Source organism: Loxodonta africana, chromosome 6, assembly GCF_030014295.1.
Source record: "Loxodonta africana isolate mLoxAfr1 chromosome 6, mLoxAfr1.hap2, whole genome shotgun sequence".
Taxonomy (NCBI): Eukaryota; Metazoa; Chordata; class Mammalia; order Proboscidea; family Elephantidae; genus Loxodonta; species Loxodonta africana.
Window position 1 is genome coordinate 43,049,785 of NC_087347.1, and position 21,813 is coordinate 43,071,597.

Consider the following 21,813-nt stretch of genomic DNA (forward strand, 5'->3'; position numbering starts at 1 on the left):
AGTTTTATTATCTCCTTGTCACAGATGAGGAAACACAAGTAACATGCCTACGGCTACACAATTAATAAAACGCAAGATTCAAACCCGATCTACGTGGTCCATTTTTCAATATCTCAACCTCCACACTATCCTGCCTCTCTGAAGTTAAAACCCAAACCCAAACCCATCGCTGTCAAGTCGATTCCGACCCATAGCGACCTCTGAAGTAAAGGGATGTTGGAATTGCTGGAAAAGAGACAATCGGCAACTTCCAATCAAGTAGCTGAGAGGAAACATTATGAAACTGAGAAGGAGCATGGACATCATACCCATAATAAATCCTAAGCGTATCTAGGAGAAACTGAACGCCATATTTCTTTCGAAAAACTCTCCTGCTGTCTTTGATGATGGTGGAAAGATACTGTATATGACCTAAAACAGAAAGTTCACTCTTAAATGATATACCTAATAAAGTCACATAAGTAGTTAAAAATTTCTACAACAACTATAAAATTTTATCTAACAGTCTGCTCTCACCAATTCGAAAAGGAAAATCTCCATGATTCCAAATACGAAAGTCAAAGAGTAAATATTGATACATTTGTTGTAAGAGCTGCACATTTTTCTCTAATGACACCTGCTCAATTAATATTTGAATTGCCATCAGTACATTTACATCCATCAAGGTGCTTGGCACCTGAAATCCAAACAGAGAGGATTCTGTAAAGTTCAGTGTAAACAATCATCATTAAGGTATAATTTCAAATGATTACCTCAGACCACCTACTTACTATAAAAATATTAAGATTTTAGTCAGAAAAACAAACAAAAATTATTTTTTCTGATATAAAGCAGAAAGACTTTTCTTACAGCATATTCCTAAAACAGAGTCTTAGATGGATTAAATATTCCACATGCCAAAGCTAAGAACAAAGTTCTATATATGCAAAGTTCTACACCAAAGTCATTCTTGCGTAAGGTGATTCAATAAAAGTTTTTAACACTTTCCTATGAAACAAATAAAATCCATTAATTTAACTTAAGCAATACTACTATAATTTTTAAAAACACATTTATTAGGAAGAAAGACCCCCCAAACCAACTGTTAATTACAATCATCAGCCACATCTACGCAATACTGACTGGCTCACCTTTTGAAGTAGGGCACCAAGAGTTGCGACTCCATGGGAGTGAATAAGGTTGTCTTGGTTGATAGGATGTCTCTGAATAAAGTGCTTCACAATCAAAATAAACGTTGCAACTAAATTTCTCTCTAGTCTTGACTCTGAAATTGTGAACACGTCATTAATTACCATAATCATTCTTATAATTTTTGTTTCACATCTCAGTATCACAATGTATATTGTAACAAGGAAGGAATTTGGTTCAGCTGTTTGCCTCCAAGGCTCACTTACAGAACATAAACACATCAGAGAAGGCAGCAACTGCATATTACACCCACTCCTCACTTATCAACATGGTTAGGTTCCAAAGACCAAGTAGTTATGCAAGAATCAACATTATGTGAAAATGGAGGATGGCCACATCAGGTCACAAAAATATCATGTGGGACACATATATCTCTCTGGACCCAGAATGGGGAAAATATAGGTAGGTGGGTGCTATATGTCCCACTAGTCACGGAAGGGTTACAGCCAGACATACATCGCTAATGTGTGAAATAGATAGTAAATCTTTACTATTGTTGTAAATGCAAAATGTTGGATAGCGAGATACCAATAAGTGAGAAGTAAAAAAAAAAAAAAAAAGACCAGTTGCCATTGAGTCGATTCTGACTCATAGCAGCCCTATAGGACAGGGTAGAACTGCCCCATAGGGTTTCCAAGGAGCACCTGGTAGATTCGAACTGGCAACCTTTTGGTTAACAGCTGTAGCTCTTAACCACTACACCACCAGGGTTTCCAAGTGAGTAGTAGGTGTATATATTTATATACACATGTAAATGTTTTCTCTACCACAAATTTAAATAATGTTGCCATATTTCAACTAAGAATTAAAGTAACGCTACCCCCAAAAACCAAACCCACTGCTGTCGAGTCAATTCCGACTCATAGCTACCCTATAGGACAGAGTAGAACTGTCCCGTAGAGTTTCCAAGGAACGCCTGGTTGATTCGAACTGCTGATCTTTTTAGTTAGTAGCTGTAGCTCTTAACCACTATACCACCAGGGTTTCCAAAGTAAAGGACAGCAAAGAAAAAAACCAACTTAAGGTTTTTGACCAAAATATTAGAAACTTTCTGAACTATATTAGTAAAATTGGGGATGGGCTGCTATAGCTACGAATAGTTAAGCTTCTTCCAAAGGGTGTTTTAATCAATTTTCCAATTAAGTTTCAAGTTTCTCAATGACGATTTTGTGTTAATACCATCTTAATACCTGATGTCTTTGTGGAGGTCAGTACCACCCAATCTCCTTCTACAGGCGTTACCAATTCAGAAACTGTGCTTTCATTCATTCCTTCAGGAATCTGTCCTTCAATGAAGTGGCTGATTTGTTCCAATAAAGGAAAGAATACATTTAATCCACCTATGCAGTTTATGATGTCCTGAAAGGAAAATTACAATTTTTTAGTCTTCATATCTACGCTGTATGTATGAGGCTACAATTTGCTAAACCTTTAGGTAATGTATAGTTGTACAACATAATATATAGCAAAGACATCAGAAGTATGGTATCTGGAAAAACCTGTCTCTGTCACTTACTATACGTGTGACTTTGGGTAAGTTAGCCTCTCTGGGTCTGAGTTTCATTGACTGTAAAATAGAACTACATGTTATATCACTGTATGACCACAGAATAATTTATTTAACCAGTCCTTTACTAGGATATTTAAATTGTTTCCTATTTTTTCCTATTGTACATAATAGTTTTAAAAAACAACTTGTCTAAGATAAATTTCTAGCATTGGAATTTCTGGGTCAAAGAGCATTTTTTTACCACAAAGAAATTGCCCAATTGCCTTTCAAATATTTCATTATGTCACAAGCATATCCACCAAAGCACAGGAATCCATTTTCTCACACTCTTCTCAAACATCCCTTTATCAGGTATTTAAATTTCTGTCATTTGACAACTTTTTTAATTATCTTGTTTTTATTTTAACTCAAATTTATGAACAGTTGAGCATTTTTTTCAAATGTTTACCCATCATTTGTACTTCTTTTTCTGTAGACAACCTCTTCATAGTCTTAAACTGTTTTTCATACTGATTTTTAAGGACTCTAAGAAAATCATATTCAAATTTAGCTTTCTGGACAGCAAATATTTTTTTCCCAGTTGCCATTTAATGTTGTCTTTGATTTTGTTGCAGTATAAAAGTACAATTGTCTCTCTCTGGTAATTCTGTTCCTTTTTGACTTCCACGTAAAGTCAAAAATCTAGCTAGTTAATCCATATAGCTGTAACCCAAAGCACCAAAGACTCCTTTGGTTTTCTGGTTTAGTACATGGCATAAATAATCAGCTACCTACATGCAAGTAATATATAAAACTAGCCTTGTAAAACCAATCTTACAGTGACAGAGAATATTAACATGAATTTTCAATTATATTATAAATCTTACTACATTAACAGATAGGAGTAAGTGTTCCTATCTCAAAGTTAAAGAGAAAAATGCTCTATACCATATGAATAATATGAGATTAACATTAATTGATGAATTCATTTTACAATGGCAGAATTATGCTAATGATTTCAGTCCCACTGAAACAATAAGCATATTTGACTAGTTGTGAACTGACTAGAAGATAAAAGTTTTTTGCTATTTACCAACAAGTTCCCTTATAACTATCTTTTATATTTCTTTTTATTTCACTTAGGCTATAATTTCTATTAAAGATACCTTTTAAGGAAATAATATATTAAAAAAATAGGATATCTCTGACTTTCGTATTAGTCTAAGTAACCTTTACTAATTCAATCACTCAGTCAACAAATATCCATGTGCCAGGCACTTGTGACAAAAGCAATGTTCCCTCCTTCAACGTCCTTAGGAGTACTGGAAAGTCAAGCAAGCAGTTACCAGTCATCATGATAAGTGAAATAATAAAGTGCTATGGGTATGCATGGCAAGAGCAGTTAACTCAGTCTAGGAAGATAAGTAGAGGCTTCTAGACGGAAGCAAGGTTCTAGCTGAGACATAAAGATAAGTTAAGTGAAGAAGGCAGACAAGATAAGATAGATGAGAAGAGGAAAGGTTACTCATCTTTGTAACTTCAGAAAGGAAAGATGTGAATTTGTTTAAAGCTAATAGACAGGAGGCTATAGAAAAGGAAAAGGTCAGGAGGGTTGGAATCTATGACATAGCTTCAGGAGTTAAATATACCTTTAAAGTGGGATAATGGACTAAAGCAGCATATTTTTTCTCATTAGAGTGTCAGCCTCATGTCATAGAAGAAGATAACTAACTTCAAGCAAGTTAACCACTACTATAGTCATTCAATTACCAGCAGCAAACATTTTAACTGGGACCTATTATTCAGATCAGGAGCCCTGGTGGTGCAATGGTTAAGCGTTTGGCTGCTAATCGAAAGGTCAGCAGTTTGAATCCACCAGCTGCTCCACAGGGGAAAAGACCTGTCAATCTGCTCCTGTAAAGACTGCAGCCTGGGAAACCCTACGGGGCAGCTCTATTCTGTCACACTGGGTCACCATGAGTCAGAATCAGCAATTATCCAGATCAATCTGGTGGTGCTTAAAAAATAAACTCTTTAAAAGAATTAGTAAACCTACATAATATGATGCCCATCAATTATCATCAGTTTACCTTAATGTCCCAGTTTACCACTTTGTTTCCTGTTAGCCTTCCATGCAAACAATTAGTAGATAAATCAAGACAGATGGGATTTTTGCAGGCCTAGGAATAAAAGAGAAGTATGGCAAACAGTTAAGTGCAATTGGGACAAAATAAAACTTTAACCATATATGAAACATTTCATCATAATTTTAAAAGGTATATCGTATAGTCAATGATGAAATGCCCATAACAGGAATTTTCATATTACTGTTTTCTGTCTTTTAAAAGAAAAAATCAAGACAGAGATTCTAAAGCACTCACTCATCAAAAGCACCACTGATGCTTGTCAGAACGAGCTATAGCTAGAACTTCTCATTTTCCAATCACGTTGTTTTAAATTTTTTCTCTTTTAAACCAATTATGCAAAAGTTTTTTTGTTTTTGTTTTATTTCAGTGTTTTATTCCTATTAGTACTTCCCTAGTGACAATTTCATAATATACATAAAATGTGTGTCTAAAATGTGAGATATGGAAATCACAGAACAGAAAGGTATATCACAATATGAAAATCTGATCATGTTACTCACAGACATTTCTGGTTATATTCAGACTAAGAGCTCAGAAATGCCAGAAAGTCATTTCTTAACTTCCATTCATAAAGGCTTATAAAGCATGTAACGTCACATTCAACCTGTGAATTTCTAGGTAATGAAGCATCCTTGAATCCAATCACCATTCCAAAAGAGAATAAAGAAATCCACAAATTTTAGCACATCAACAGATATTACATAGTTGTTGCTTCTCTCTTAAAGCATTTGAGAAATATTGCTTTAATAAAACTAAAAAACCTCATTTAACTCAGTGAACTGTGTATCAGTCTCAGGGAACAGAAATGTCTTTCTCCCATGACTATATTAGTCTGAGCACTGTACGTTTATGGCCTGTCCTGTCACAATAATCTCCTAATGAGATCACTGCCTCTTGTCTCCCACCCCTTCAATTCACTTTCACACTGAAGCTTGAGGCTTTTTTCTAAAATGCAAACCTGATGATATCACTCTTGTGCTTAAAATTCTATTCACTGCCTACTATTTAGTCTAGCAGAGGAGGTTTGCTATAATCCAGCCTGTACTTGCCTTCTAATCTCATATCCTGACATGCTCTCCTCCTGCTCATACCCAGTACCCAAATATCTGTAGAACCCAGTTTTACAGTCTGTGCCTTTGTAGGTATTGTTCACTCTGCTTTGTACCTCTCTCCCACCCTGGCCTTTTAAGACATAAATCAAACCATCTTCTCTTTGATCTTCTAACCTACTGGAAGAGCCAATCACTCCCTCCTTATGCCTTCCATGTATTTTGTGCAAAAGTTAAACACAAAAATACAGTACAGTGGTTAAGGATATGAGTTAAAACAGACTGGGTTCTAACTCCAGCACTACCATTCACTAAAGTAAGAGCCTCAGCAAGTAACTTATCTTTACTGAGCCTCAGGATACTAAAGCTTAAAAAAGATACAGATAATACCACATACCCCTCAGGGTTTTTGTGAAGATTAAAATATATATATATGCAAAACACTTAGCATAGTGCTTAATATATTGTAAGCATCCAAAAATGGTAGCTAAAAAGGAAAACACATGCTCATAAAATTACATTACACTTATTTTATGAATTTATTTGATTTTAGACTATAAGCTTAAGGCCCGAGACTTTATTTATCTTTGTATCCTAAGAGTTTAGCCCAGTACCTGGCACAGAGAAAACAATAAATTTTATAGAAATGGATGACTAAAAATCTCCTACAAATGAGTACCAAATGAAAAACTGTTAATAATTGGTGTTAATAGCTGGTGAATTTAGGTGAAGAGTATACAAGATTTCACCTTACTATTCTTTCAACTTCTATTTCGGTTTGAAATTTATCAAAATAAAAAGGTGGAGAAAAATAAAACTGGTAAAAAAAAATTATTATGTCAAATATCACAACAAATAAGTATTCAAAGAAATAAATTATGACCATGTACCACTTGGCTAAATTACAAAAAAACATTCTACAGTGAATATTCTCATACAAGAAAAGCATATCCTGGGTCTATGTAACAGTGAGTATACTGAAAGCAACTGATATTGTTTATGCCACTCTTCCTTTTCATCCTCCCAATTCTACTTTTTATCTTAACTTCCACTCAGCTTCACTTCTACTCTACTTAACTTCCCTCAGTCCTTGATGACTTCAATTATTTATGCTAGACAGGCCCTTGAAAGAAAAAGGACTGGGCACCATACGCGTGTAGGTAGTTTCTCTTTTCTTCTTCTGAAGCAAACGTTTCATTTCCGCTTGCTCATATCATATTAAAAAAAAAAAAAGTTGAGCACAACACGGTTTCAGCTCTCATCCAGAACACTATGAGAATATAAACTTTCATTTACTGTAGTCAAGTTATCAGTACAAATCCTTGCTACAACTATTCTTGTTAAAATTATTTGGATGACACACAGAGTTACTTACGGTTGCATCTGAACCCTAATCAACAAAGTGTGTCTCAATTTTTTTCTGCTTTTCCTTTGAAAAGTCATGTATTTTTTTAAATGGCAATTCAAGCCCCTCTCTCTCAATTACTGACTGTAATAACTAAAGCAATAGAAAAGGAAGTTTAGTTGACAGTAAAGTTACAACTAGATGGATAGTCCATGCATTTACTCTGACCTTTGGTGTGTAGTGAAGAAGGACGTTACCAGGCAGGTCAGCCATGTCAGACTCCTGACATTTCCAAGGGCTTAAACAGTTTGGACCTGAAAATTATTTGGACACACACACACACACATCATTTAACAGATATGGCTTCCTAGGTTCTGTTTAAGCAGAACAAAATGAAACTGAATTTCTATTCCTCATTTAAGTCGATTTTAAATTAAGCTGTTTCTAATTACTTAAATAACACAGTTAAAACACACTGGCTAAAATGTACTTTAATTTTTACATCACCTGAAATTCATCCAAAATCTAGAAAAGTTAGGGGGTAGATCAATCTCTACTACAGAAAGTTACATAACATTAAAAAACATATCAATATCAAATATAATGAAGTTTTTCTATTAGGCTATAATACATAAACTAAATCAAATTTACAAGACAAAGTAACAAGACAATAAATAGGGTGAACAGACATCACAGAAATGGAATAGTAAATGAGTAGGAAAAAATCTTAACTTTATTAAAATTCAAGAAACACAAATTAAAACAAGGTTCCATTTCACATTTCATAATGAAGGATCAATATTGACCATTCCATTTTGTTGAGGTTGTGGTGAAACTGGTTCACTCTTGTGTTACTGGCAGGAATTACAAACTGGTATATACCTTCTGGAAACTGATTAGGCGACATTTAGTGAAAGCCATAAAAATATCCATAAACTCGGAATACCTATCCTGGGAATTTATCCTAGTTAAATAAGTCAAAACAAGAAAAAACTATAATGGCACAACTCATCCTATTCAATATTTGAAATTTATGTCAATATTAAAAATTATAAACTACCTAAATAAGACACTCACTATGAATCTAATGAAATATTATACAGCCATTATAAATAATTATAAGACAATTATTATTTATAAGAATGGAGTTATAAGTTGGAAAAATTATAAGAACAAAATCCAAGCCATAATGGCTGTAATGACTGCCCTAAAAGACTTAATATTAACTTGGAGTTTAGATTGCAGATCTCCTTCAAATACTTCGATGAGTTTCAAAGTAATCATGAGGGTTTAATGTAAACTTTGAAAGTCTGGACAGCCCATTCACCTTAAAACCCCCATGTAATTTAAGACATTTGATAAATAATAAAGTACTCTGCACAGTTAATATACATGACTACTTAAAGACTTAACTCCTGAACATCCTACTAAAATATTGATGTAATTTTCAAAGTGGCTAGGATCCAGTAATGACAATTAGTATATCTTTAAAATCAGCCCCCAAAAAAAGAAAGCACAGTATGTAATCTTACCTAAACCAAAAAACCCACTGCCTTGAGTCAATTTCAACTCATAACAACCCCAAAGGGTCTCCAAGGCTGTAAATCTCTATGGAAACAGACTGCCACATCTCTCTCCCAAGGAGAAACATTTCGGTTAGCAGCTGATCACTTTAACCACTGCAACCACCAGGGCTCCTTAATTTTATCTAAGGGTTCCTAATTCTACTCTCTCATGAATGACAAGTTTTGGGATGGGATAAGACTCATATGATTTTGTATTCAGTCACATGATTTCTTATGAAGATTTGTTTCATCAATTTATTAAGATCTGTCAAAAGTACTGAAAACATCACGGAAGGTATCTGAAATATTTCCTTTTACGGAAGAAAACCCCAGAAGGTTGCTTTATTTATGCCTACAGAAAGCAGTATGGTGTGTGTTAGGGTTTTTTTCTCATTTTCAGCTTCAATTAAAACAAATACGCTATTCAGACCAACTATATGCCTCAGATGAAGAAAGCGAATCTTGCTCTAGGCAACAGGAAAAAAATCATATTTAATTTTAATGAAACTGTATGACCATCCATGCTCACCTGCTAAATATAATGCCTTCACCTGAGAAGGCTGTAGTGCTTCATAGAAGATGATAACAGACCCTAGCTGACCTTCCAAAGATGTGGGACATCCCCATTCACTGTCTTGGGTTCCAGCTGATATCAATTTGGTGATCAATTTTGATTTTTCATTTGTTCCTCCCCAGGAAGCTGACGACAGGATTCCACCAAATGAAGTCCGATGAGGGATAATGGGAGAAGAAAAGGGTGGATCTGGGATTTGGGATGGCGGAGGAGTCGTCGTTCTTTGCCCAGCAGAACCAATGCAACAGGAAGTAAAAGGCTAAAAATTAAGAAACCAAAAAAAAGAAAGAAACCCATCCACACAATTTTAATTAAATACCTACCATCATATTTAAAATGAAGCTGCACTTAACACAAATAAGTACATTGAAAATAAAACTGGAAGCAGTTTTATTTCTACTAGATTATGATGCATACATACGTGGATATAAGAAATCATTACGAAGTTACTTTGGCCAAGGGGATTTGAATGTGTTACTTTTATGACTCACTCTTTTTGTAAATGTTTAATTTTTTAATGAGCGTATATTAAATAAAAAAAAACTTTACTGTATTCTAAAATAGAGAAAACTGCCTTTTCCTCTTAAAATTTATAAACCAAGAATTATACACATCAGTATAAAAAAACGCTAATTAAGGGTTATCCATCATCAAGATGAGTGCCAACAAGAAATTATTAGAATAGTAGAAGGATTTGAAAAATAATCAAATCTATTCCCTTACCTTCAGGAAGACGTCATCTCAAAATTACCTAAAAACTTCACACAGAACTTTTACACTAATGTTTAACTACCTCTGAAGAGTCCCAGGGTGGCACGAATGGTTATTGCTCGACTACCAGCTGAAAGGTTGGCAATTCAAACTCACCCAGAGGTGCCTAGGAAGACAGGCCTAGCAGTCTGCTTCTGAAAAGTTCCAGCCTTGAAAACCCTATACAGCAGTTCTACTCTGTACACAATGAGTTGTCATGAGTTGGAATCGACTGGATGGCAACTAACAACAACAACACAGCTAACTACAGTGTGAAGGTTTTACGTTTCTTCTTTATTGTCTCTAATTCAGTGGAGGTGGAGAACAGTCCGTCATAATACTCTCTAAGTATTTTGTGTACTTGAAGAGCTTGAGTAAGTGATCCTTTGCTCTCCTCTATTCAATTCTTCTGACTTTTCTATTACAGGTCTTTTTCTCAAGTCTTTAATTGCATTTGTTACTCTTCCTTGAATTGTTTTTATTACATGTTGTCTGCCTTCATTCTAACGATAACAGGCTAACATAATTAAATATTAACTTACTGTGTTTCACTACATAGAGACCACTTTAAAATTTACAAGCACGTATTTAGAATAAACAGAACAAACCCTTTACATTAAACTGAAAAATTTTAAGAGTTCTTAATTAATTGGGCCTGTGAAATAGGTTAGATGTGCTTACTTCATTCAGGGCTGGAAATCTGAGAGGGGCAGAGACCTTCTGCTGTCCATTGTCGTAGATATAGACAAGGCTTTGACCAAAGGGCCTTTTTCCAGGCATATGAACAACCGTTATGTTGTGCTGGTGAAGTAAAACATACATTTAAAAAGCTAAAATTACATTGTATCTTTGGAACTGGCAAATGTTTTCAGAGTACTAATCTACAAATAGTTTGTGTGAACAGTAGAACATTAAGATTAAGCTGATTAAATGCTGATTAAAATGATGATCTCAAATTGAGTAAGGATTTTTTTCTGTAGTATTATAAAAGCACTTCAGCCTATTACCGAAAATTTACACACAACCGTAACATAGTAAATTTTTCCAGTCTATGAGTATTCTTTAGGATCAATTTTTCTAATGAGACATTTTACATTTTAAGAAAAGGAAAAGCAGTGCATCGTTTTTAACAATCTTTGTTCTCATTTTAAATTGGAATTCAAAACTGAATTTGAAAGAAATTCTAACATTTCATTTTCATTCCTTTTGCAGCAAAATGAAAAGTGCTGAATCCATGACAGTGATTGTAAATTAACCCCATTATATGTAATTTCAGTACAATAGAACTTTAATGTGGAAATTAATCAAATCTCAAAAAGCAGATGACAACTCCTGATGTACATGCACTAAGCTGTGTGTTTGCTGAAGGCAAGAACCAAGAAGTTAAAAGTGATACCCTAAAGCCTTACCCAAAGGGAATCACAGAAACTGTGGTCAGGAAGCATAACTGTTGCATATTCTCTTTTGGTGCACACGGCCACAACCAACATACCAGAATGGGTAATGAAAGCTTCAAAACCTATGCCACTTCCTGTAAAAAAACTAACAAAAGTATGTATTATCAGGACTTTGAAGTCAGTTGTTCAGTATCATTGTCACTGAAGCACACAAAACCATAAAGCCAGCATGTCTTTATCAACAATCCTGTGGTTTAAATTCTTCTGCCACAGAGTAGTCCAACCTTGTTTCAAAGAGGATTTTTAAATCCTTTTTGGGTGTGAGAGTTTAATAAATTACAAAACGTAGCTTTATGAGTGGAATTCTATTAGCAAATCACAGTAAAACTACAAACTTTCAAATCTTCAAAATTCTCCAAGGTAAGTTTAGATGCGCATTCTTATTGAAAGCATGAGCAAAGGTATTAAATATCACAAGACATGTTAAAAATGATTATTCAAGTTTGAAGGTACATACACATTGATTTTCTGATCCTCTATATAAATATATAGCACATTTAACGAACAGAGAGATAACTATTCATTTTCAAGTATCATTCCTTTTTTCTCCTTTTTCACACTGCTTTTAAGAAAGAACATTGTTTCCAAGCTAGCTTTGGAACTGAACTAGCAACTGAACTGTAATCTGAGATATGCAGTTATTATAATGAAAACAATAAAGCATTTATAGTTAAACCGTGTGCAGCCAAATGATGAAAAGGCTTTAGATACATAATTGCACATTTAAAAACTATATGTATAAAAAAGCTTATTTCTGTTCAAGAAGCACAGCACATATTGTTACAACAGTATTCATGTATATTCTACAACTTGTACAAGTACCTGTACAACTGTTTTCTTTTTCCTCCTTTGTTAGCAATGCCAGCAGTCAACTGATCCTGATCTAAGCAAAACCAAGCATTGAAGGAAAAGGCAGACCCTGGCCATTTCTGTATGGAGGGCACAGAAATTCCTGCCATACTGTGTGACAAATTAAAATACTGCAGTGCACTCTCAAGACTTTGTTTCCGGGCCATTGTCAGGATTGCTCGAGTCACAGGAATGGTATATGGGTGAATATACTCAGATTCATCCACTCTCAACAATCTTAGTAGCCGACGGACTTCTTCTGAGCTCACTGACTGACTCCCCAGGGAACCATGGAGTGCAATCAGGTTTTCAGCACAAGCTCGATGGAGGGAAGAATGGGAATCAAGGGCTTCAATGATCCGAATTCCCATGTTTGCATTGACACAAGTAGTTCGACTCTGCCTATTAATACAACAAATTCTTTTTAGCCAATCAGAGATGAAGATTTGTAGGTCATGGGATTCTAGCTCTGGAAGCCACTGGATAAGAAGCAAAAGAGGCTGGACATTACTAATGCCCAAAATCCCAACTGAAGTGTGGTCACCCTCTACAGCCTAGAAAGCAACATAAAAGACAAAAAGAAAGTTACAACTTTGATGTGGAGATAATTGACAATGGAGATTCTTTTAATAAAGCTAAAAATCTTACCATATTCATAAGTTCTTTAAGTAGTTCCAGCGGTGGCTGACCCAGTGATTTTAATACTTCAAACATGTGTGTATAACCAATTCTTTCTTTAAAAACTTCCTAGGGGAGGGAAAAACAATGTAACAAACCACATTTTCAAAGACTGAATTTGTCGGAATATTGAATATATTAACACTAAATTATATTATGAGCTCAATATTTCTGTTTTCTTAAATCACATCTTCATCTTAAAATATATTGCACATGCCATTTGAAATACAAAGTTAAAATCATTTTACAAAATGCTAAATGATATTAGTAATAATTGCATATTATAAAATTATTATATTTTTGCAAATTAGGGCACATGATGATTACTTTCTCACTTGATTTGTAATTGATAGGTGAGGGCAAAACAAAAGAGTATTAGATAAACTCTAAATAAAAGTCTTGGGGGTAACAAAAGTCAGACAGTAGTCCTAAAGGACTAGATTAAGAGTCCTGGCAATTTTGAGTGGCAGCCAGAGAAAAACTGGGTGCAAAGAATTTTTTCTCTACTCTTTGTGTCTTAAAATGTCTGAATTATCTGGATCATCACATGTATTACTGAAACAGTTGGTACACAAAGCCATAAAGTAAAACATAAAGACAACCAAAAACTTTAGCACAGGTTAAATTTGGTCCATTAACATAGGCAGTAATACATACATGTACTATAAAATCAGAAGATCTGAACAAAACTAGTAAGATTGGGTTGGTTCTGGGGAGGGGAACAAGCTGACTATGGGTCAAGGGTAGGAAGAAAAAAATTTTTTTTCAAAAGGTATCTTTTTATACCCTTTTGAAATTTTAAGTCATGCAATGGTGCTACACAGTGAAAAAATTAATATTTAAAAAAGATTTGAGGCTTAAACTTCATAATGCTGTTCAGGCAACCCATCATACCCATGAACTAATTACTTAGAACTTAAAATAATTTTTTGCTTATACAAACTATTATAAATAGAGATTAAATTCCCAAGCCAGTCTGCTAAAGTTGTAAAAGCCTATTTAGTAGGAACTTAATCATGAGTTATACCAACATTTCTAGAGCAAAAGTTAAAGTCTTTTAACATAAACCAATAGAAAGTAGGGAATATAGCTAAAGGCATGGCTCACAGAAAAAGGAGCAACCAATTAATTTCTGGTACCCAAAGAGTAAAGTATAAAGTACAAAAGAGGTAGTGGGTGAACAAGAAGGTGAAGTGGTAAAAATAGTCACTAACATTTGTTAAGCACTTAGCATATGCCTGGCACTCAACATAGATGATTTCACTAATCCCTACAACTACTCAATGAGATAACCACTAGCAAAAAATCAGCATAACTGGACAGCAGGAGAGGGTCAATGGTAGTGAATGAGAAGGAATCAGAAATCCTGAGGGGTAATGACCCCAAATAAAGAAGCAGAATGCCCATGACCTCACATTCTGGAAAAGCAAGTCCCAAACTGATAGTCCTGTTCACATGTGAAAAATGTTTAAATTCTAAGCAGTCATAAACTGACTAAATAGTGAAAGAGTATTTTACTAATGAAGGAAAGCGGTAATATCGAACTTTGATTTTTTAAACTCAGTAACCACAGAATCACTTAAGAGGGTCATTTCAACACCAATGTTATCTTTCCATCCTTTGACCAACACTGTAAATCTCTTTGCAGTTCAGTCATCTATGTCTTTAAAAACCCCAAAGCAGTGTTCACAAGGGTTTCTCTGAAAAAGTATCATCAAAGTTATTCTTATACTAAGATGAATTATTTGGTGAATTATTTCATCATTTCAGGTGTGAAACCATATGTTTTGTATACTTTCATACATTACTTTGAGATCTACACAGTGAAAACTGGTACATCTGAGATAACATTTGAAGCCTGGAGATATATCTCTCACCTTAGCAGCTGGAGATTTGTCCATTACTGCTGTCAGAGCTTGAATAGTTGATATAGCCAAACAATCCAACTGTCCCTGAAACACCTAGTGGGAGGAAAAAAGCAAGAAACTAACAAATGTGTTTAAGATTCTTACTCAGTTAGGAAACCTCAGTTCTGAAAACCTGAAAAAATAAGTACTTGACATGCATTAGATTTCACCTACAATGAAATGGATTTCTGGAACACTATAACCTGCAGATAAAGTTACCTACTTAACAAAAAAATAAGCCACATGTCAAGAAGGATAAAGCTACGTTTACTCATTACATTAAAACGTTTTGAGAAAAAAACAAGCTTACCACATGCTTTTTAAAAATAATGGACAATCTCAAGAGGAAGGGAAGGAAGTCTAGCATTGGAAATTATGTTTTAATTTCCCTTCAAAACTACATGTGAACTTTCTAGGCCTAAGTTTCATTAGCATGTATAATAAGATAGCTAAAACAATCTTGTCCACCTAGTTTCCAAACTCTGTGTTATAACAAATGGAATATGCATATACCAATCAAGTAATCATACTTACACAAACAACGAGCTGTATCTATTTTTACAAAAAATGCAGAATTTGAGGCAGATACAGAAAATGGAAAATACATCTACAAACAGTGTCATGCTTTTGAGAAGGCAACCTTTAATGCCAAAAAGTTTTAAGAAAAAATAAAAATTAGCTTCATTTTGTCTAGTGCTCTTTAAGCTTCATTGTAAAAGAGATGTGCTAAATTTCTGGGCAATATGTTTACAGCAAAATGAAAAAAACAAAAATAACATCAACAATATAAAAAAACTGAACTTGACTTTTATATCTAACCATGAAAGCATACTATTAGGACTAGGAAGTTATAAAAACTAACGGTCCCTAAAATCTGCTTTCAGGAATATATTAATATGATCTGAAGTTAAGTCACTCCACAAATATGGATTTTTCCCTCTCCCTTAACAGAAAAGATTTAAGTATAACAGGGACAGCTTAGATCTCTGTAGCTTTATGCTAAACTCTTCATGCCTGTTGTTGCTGTTGTTAGGTGCCATTGAGTCGATTTCCACTATAGCAACCCTACAGGACAGAGTAGAACTGCCCCGTAGGGTTTCCAAGAAGCAGCTGGTGGATTTGAACTGCCAAGCTTTTGGTTAACAGCCAAGCTCTTAACCACTGTGCCAGCAGTGCTTAAGCAAGTTATCTAACCACCCTGGAATCCTGGTTTTGTTGATATTGTTTGTTTGATGACATTATTATATATAATAAACATATTAAATATGTACAAAACATATTGTAATACACATTAAACATTCTGCATAAGCAGAATTTCCTATGAATAAGATCTGCCTTAGACTTTATAGAAGGGGACTAAGCATCAGAGTACCAGAAAGACCTAATTTTGCCTCCAACTGGAATTGTAACATAAACCTCAAAGAAGACTATTATAAGTTTTACTAGTCTATGAAAGAAGGCCATAAGAAGAACTAAAACTTGTAGTGATATCAAACTATTAAGTACTCTGTAACTGCTATCTCAAATACAGAATAGAAAATAATAAATTATCACATCTCTTTTTATACCACAGCTCTATTTATAAACTTGGACATTAAGATAATGTTAATAAAAGACATCAATGCAAGCTCTCTCATTTTGGGAAAGAAAAATAATGAAGCACATTTTTACACGTAGTTTTTTTTTCTGAAATAAATTGCTTAAGGTATTGTAAAAAAGCAACATGAATTGTGTATTCTGCCTAGTTTATATCCACGTAGTTGTATTTTTAGGGGGAAAAAAAGTCATGTTTTATGCTAAATTAATTGTCTCAAAGAATTTGGCATCTTCTTCCCTTCCTCCAAGATTTGGGTTGTCCATTGGATTATAATCATTACTTGTCAACAAGAAGCAAAGAATCAAGATATTAAAAACAACCATACATGTTCACAAACAAAGCCCTAAGATCCCAATACACCACAGTGCTTAGAATAGGAAGCTCCCCAACATAATGAAGTCATCACCAGGTGGACAGCACTGATGAGATCCCATTCCTGTACTTTACATCTTCTCAAACTGAAAAGAACACACACGCATTTGTGTATATATAAGATGGAATTCTATTGATCATTTATGTCAATCACCAAGATTTCAATGTGTCTTTTAGATGAAAACAATTTTTTAATTTTAATTTTTAAATAATTTTCAAAGTAGTTAATGAAGATTCCCTATTTTCTGCTGCTGACAAGTTGATTCCAACTCATTTAGAATTCGATAACATTTGTATATTTTAAGATGCAAGAAGAAAAGTACAGGAATAGTTACTCCCATTTACTGATTCTGGACTTCAGTTGAAACAAGATGCAGGCTTTATCGATACCTGGTCCTCATTCATTTCTGTCAGTAATTTGTTGGCAAGATCTTTCTCGTTCTTGTCTGCCACCTTAGTGTTAGCATTTAAAAATAGCTGTTAAAAACAGAGACAAGAATAACGGAGAAAGAATATTACATTGTTACCTACAAGTGGAAATGAAGTATAAATGGACTTCCATGTCTCTTGAAAATAAATCCAAGAATCCACTTGTGACATATACCACTTTTAGAAATTGACTATTAAATATTAGCTTTTTAAATTACAAATTAATATTATAATGATTATTATTGTTAATTATTATGATTGACCATTATGATATATTTCTCTCTAGAAATCAAAATTACTAGACTAAGAAACAAAAGTAATAATTAGAATCAGTTAATACAGGTAACACCCTGCTTTTCAGAAGTTCATGTTACGTCCCTTTACTTTTATGAAAAACCTACGTCAGCACCTGTTTTCACTGACTGAAAGAAATCCAAAAAGGATTTCTGCTTTAATGAAAAGAGCATTCAGTAGAGAACCACACCTACTCTCACTCTTCCCAACCACCCCGTCTCATTCCTCAGGGGCAAGCAAGATGCTTGGTAAAGTGTCTACATCAACTGTTCACCTTCCTTTTCACATACCAGCTTAACCAAGCTCCTCTTTTCAAACTCCTCTGCCCTTATTAAACAACCCAGTTAAAACCAATCAAATGCCTGGTGACATATAAGGCCACCATGCACTGCAAGATCCCATCCTTGACTTGTCATCCCTGGTGCATTTCTCTAATTGCAGGACTCATCCTCAGTGCATACAGTTAATATAAATCCCGCTCCTCTGCAAGATTCACACCTCGGTCCTTCAACCTAGCCCCATGTGGTATTACCAGTTAGGCTACCAGGGCTACAATCCTCACCACTACCACCTCTCAGTCTTCCAGTGTGCTTGCTGTCTTCCCTATTCTAGTGAATGAAACTATATTGTATATACGTTATTTCTACTTTATATAGGCTGTGTATTTATCATACCTTTCCTGCTTTTACTATATATTAGTGTTATTTTAGGTTTTATGTGTTATTTGATATGATTTGGTAGATTATTTTTTGGGCCTGGGAATACGCAAAGATTTTTCCCAAATAAGTTAATATAATTGCTTCTTCACTTTACGTCATTTCGGCTTACAAAGGGTTTCACAGGAAAGCTCTACCTTCAGATAGTGGGGGAAACCTGTATTTCTAAATCCTTCAAGAATTAGTGAAGAGAATGCCTCAGAGAAAAGAAGGAAACTTGCTACAGAGACACACTAAAGATACTGTAAGAAATAATGCACGGTAGAGGTTCTGTAGTCAAGTAAATGTTATTAAATGAAATTTTTAAAGGTTCTTTCTGGAAACACTTCTTAGAGTTTCAATAATGCTACTGTGTGCTTTGACAAGAGAGGTCAGTCTACAGCATTTCCCAAGTTTATCTGACTACACACTTTGTGAGTGGATTCTATTAAACAGTACACTCCAAAGTCATCTAGAGTTGAGTGTAATTTTTATTAGTCTGTATTCTGGAAATGAAGATTGAATTTGTTATCTCCAACACATATGGGAATCGACCTCTTTGCTGACAGAAGAAATAAAGGAATAAAGTATTTTGTCTTAAGTATATATATATATATATATATAACTCAAAATAAGAAAAACAATTCAAATGAGAGTAAAAGGAATAACTAACATTTATAAAGAAACTTAGCATGTGTCCTAAGATGGAAGTTCTCTGAAGTTCTATTATTTTAGAAAAGAGAAAATGAAGTTTCATTTACCAGCTGAAGTAACTCAATCTAAAATAAACTGGACAGAGGTCTAGTACTATGCGGTATCTAAGAACATATATAAGGCTTAACACAGCAATAGATTAGTATACAAATACAGACTTTGGAGTCAGAGACTATTTCTCTGCTACTAGAAATTCAGTTTTTTTGTTTGTTTTCCTTCTCATTAAATTCAAATATCCTTAACAGCTTTTTAAAAAATCAAAAACCACTTACATTAATTTACATTAATTCAAATCATATCCCCCTTCCAAAATGCAATACAGAAAACAAAATTACCGTTAAATGCTTAAGGTTCATCTTACTTATCTTAAAAGTTAAATGTATGATTCCATGGAATTGTATTTTAAGTACTTAAGAGTATAACGAAACTCATTTTGACAAGCCCAGAAACCTTTACACAAATACTTAAGGAAATTAATACTCACTTAAACTGGTTGATAAATCTCAGACAAAACGAACAGCATGAAAACTGCAACAGCAGTCGGCTTAAAATTTTCTATGTGATTCATAAATCGCTTATGATACTTTTAGCTTCAGTTGACAATGTTTCCAGTGGATCTCAATGTTTAAATAGCAAAAGTGTCTTTATCTTATATAACCACATAAAATAAATGAGTCAGTCCTTACTAACAAAAAGCAATCTAAACAAAAAGCAGCTATCTGTAACACATCATGCAATACAATGCTCTCTAATTTAAGAAGCTTTAAAAGGGTTCCACACACTTTTATATATTCATAAATTATATCAACTATCTCCATTAAATGTGTTCATCTGTCAAAAACTGTAATTTTACTATATTTAATGCAAAGAAAACATTTTTTCTACAGACTAAACAGTGACCTTAAGTTCTGTAATACAGTTACAAAACTACATACTACGACAGACTCATGGTCAGAAAACCTGGGTGAGAAATCCTAGCTCCATCATTTCTTAGTGCTGACCCTGAGCTAATCTTTCAATCTCTCAAGGCATTTTTCCTCATTTGTATAATGAAGGAGTTAGGAAGTTTATTTCAAAGGTTACCCCCATTTTAAGGACTTAATGACTTTAATGTATGGTGGTAAATCCACAATGGTTTTGAGGTTCCTGAGATAAGAAAGACCATTGCCAGCAGGGAAGGCCCGGACCACATAGCCTGGCTTTTCCTCTCTAGAGTTGCCTGTTTCAAAACAAAATAATAAGTGCTATCATACAGTTAAATTTTAAAATGCCATGACTGTCCGAACTACATCATAAGAAACTTGCCATATACTACAGTAAAAGGACCATTAGGTTGACATCATGAAAATTATGCCTATCAGCCATTTTTTTTTTAAAGATATTGTTGACCATGGTATGTTAGATTTTATGTTATCTCTGAGTTTCATATGATGTAGAAAAGCCTATACTAATACATTTTAGCCGGAAATTATATTTTATCCTTCTATAATGTGTGATTAGCAGGTGCCTTACACATGTGAGATTTCGTTTTTATTATTGAAGTTCCCTTTATCACCAATAAAGCCACACTGCTTTTTAATAATAATCAAAAGTTTTTATAAATATTTCTGTCATGCTGCTTTCATCTCCCTAGGATTCCTTTCCCATGAATGACTTTAAAAGGGGAAGGGACATCTGGACTCTCCACTGGTAATCTGAATTTGTTGACTTCAAATATTGTATACTATTTACTTCATAAACACTTTGTTTCCTATTTCATGTTATTCTTTACTGTTCTACTACAAATTAAGCAATGTAGTGACATAAATGCTTTCAGGGATACCCTTCCTAACTGTGAAAAAACTTAACAAGCTGATGACATTAAATTCATTCTTCTAGATTATTACCACTATCAGAGTGAACCTCTAGTATTTTCACCTGGGGTTCCATGAAAGGAATACCTCAAATACAAAGGTAAAAGCTCTTTGAAGTATTTTCATTTTCAAAGGCTTCACAAGAAGCTCTCTAAAAACTTCTGATACCATGTTAAAATTCACGGAAAGATGACATAATAATCATATTAGTTATTATGTACTCTCACACACTGTAGCTAGAGTTATAAATTTAGAAAAAAAGAAAGCAAATGGGCATTATATATCAAGAACTTTAACTGTATCTCTATTTTTTCTACTTGTCTATATTTTCCAGTTATAACTTGTTTTTATACAGTGTTCCCTAATTTAAAAAACAAAAAGTTTATGCCCTTTTACCTAGTAGTTATGCTAGCAATAGAATTCTATTCTATGAAATTTAAAATTGAGTTACATAGTAGTAAAAAACCTGGAAACAAATTAAGTATCTACCAGTAGGGAATAGTTAGTTACTAAGTATATTACAGTATATCCACTGAATACCACATTATGTAGACATTAAAATCATAACAACACAGAAAAACGCTAATGAGGTAATCTTAAATGAAACAAAAGTACAAAATTACGGTGCATCAAATGCTCACACTCAGATTTTAGAATACTTTTAAAAATCATCTTATGTCAACAGAGTGATGGGGATAACAATAGATCATTTATTTATCTATATTTTAATTTTTTTCTAAAGAATAAAATTTCTATAATAAAAAATAAGCTTTATCTTAAAAAGACAAAATAATTTCTCACAAGAGAAATTTAAAAATGAAATAAAATTATAGCAAACCAGTTAACCCACGGCTGTTGAGC

The 21,813-nt window shown here is 33.9% G+C and overlaps 1 protein-coding gene across 14 annotated transcripts in view; it reads right to left on the reverse strand.

The window, feature by feature from the left end:
• NBEAL1 (neurobeachin like 1) overlaps positions 1-21,813 on the reverse strand; it is a 187,033-nt gene that overhangs the window by 79,934 nt on the left and 85,286 nt on the right. For 13 of the 14 annotated variants that reach the window (XR_010322244.1, XM_064286790.1, XM_023542231.2 and 10 more), the window contains 13 exons: positions 17,358-17,444; positions 14,969-15,052; positions 13,062-13,160; positions 12,387-12,967; positions 11,517-11,649; positions 10,789-10,908; positions 9,313-9,616; positions 7,447-7,532; positions 4,768-4,857; positions 2,379-2,547; positions 1,131-1,264; positions 517-676; positions 309-411 (listed from right to left, as the gene is read on the reverse strand). Coding sequence is in view for 13 of the 14 variants with exons in the window: in XM_064286790.1 (XP_064142860.1) it covers positions 309-411; positions 517-676; positions 1,131-1,264; positions 2,379-2,547; positions 4,768-4,857; positions 7,447-7,532; positions 9,313-9,616; positions 10,789-10,908; positions 11,517-11,649; positions 12,387-12,967; positions 13,062-13,160; positions 14,969-15,052; positions 17,358-17,444 (2,150 nt within the window). In the remaining variant the exon portion in view is untranslated. The remainder of the gene's footprint in view (positions 1-308; positions 412-516; positions 677-1,130; positions 1,265-2,378; positions 2,548-4,767; positions 4,858-7,446; positions 7,533-9,312; positions 9,617-10,788; positions 10,909-11,516; positions 11,650-12,386; positions 12,968-13,061; positions 13,161-14,968; positions 15,053-17,357; positions 17,445-21,813) is intronic. The other variant, XM_023542232.2, reaches the window with a different exon arrangement.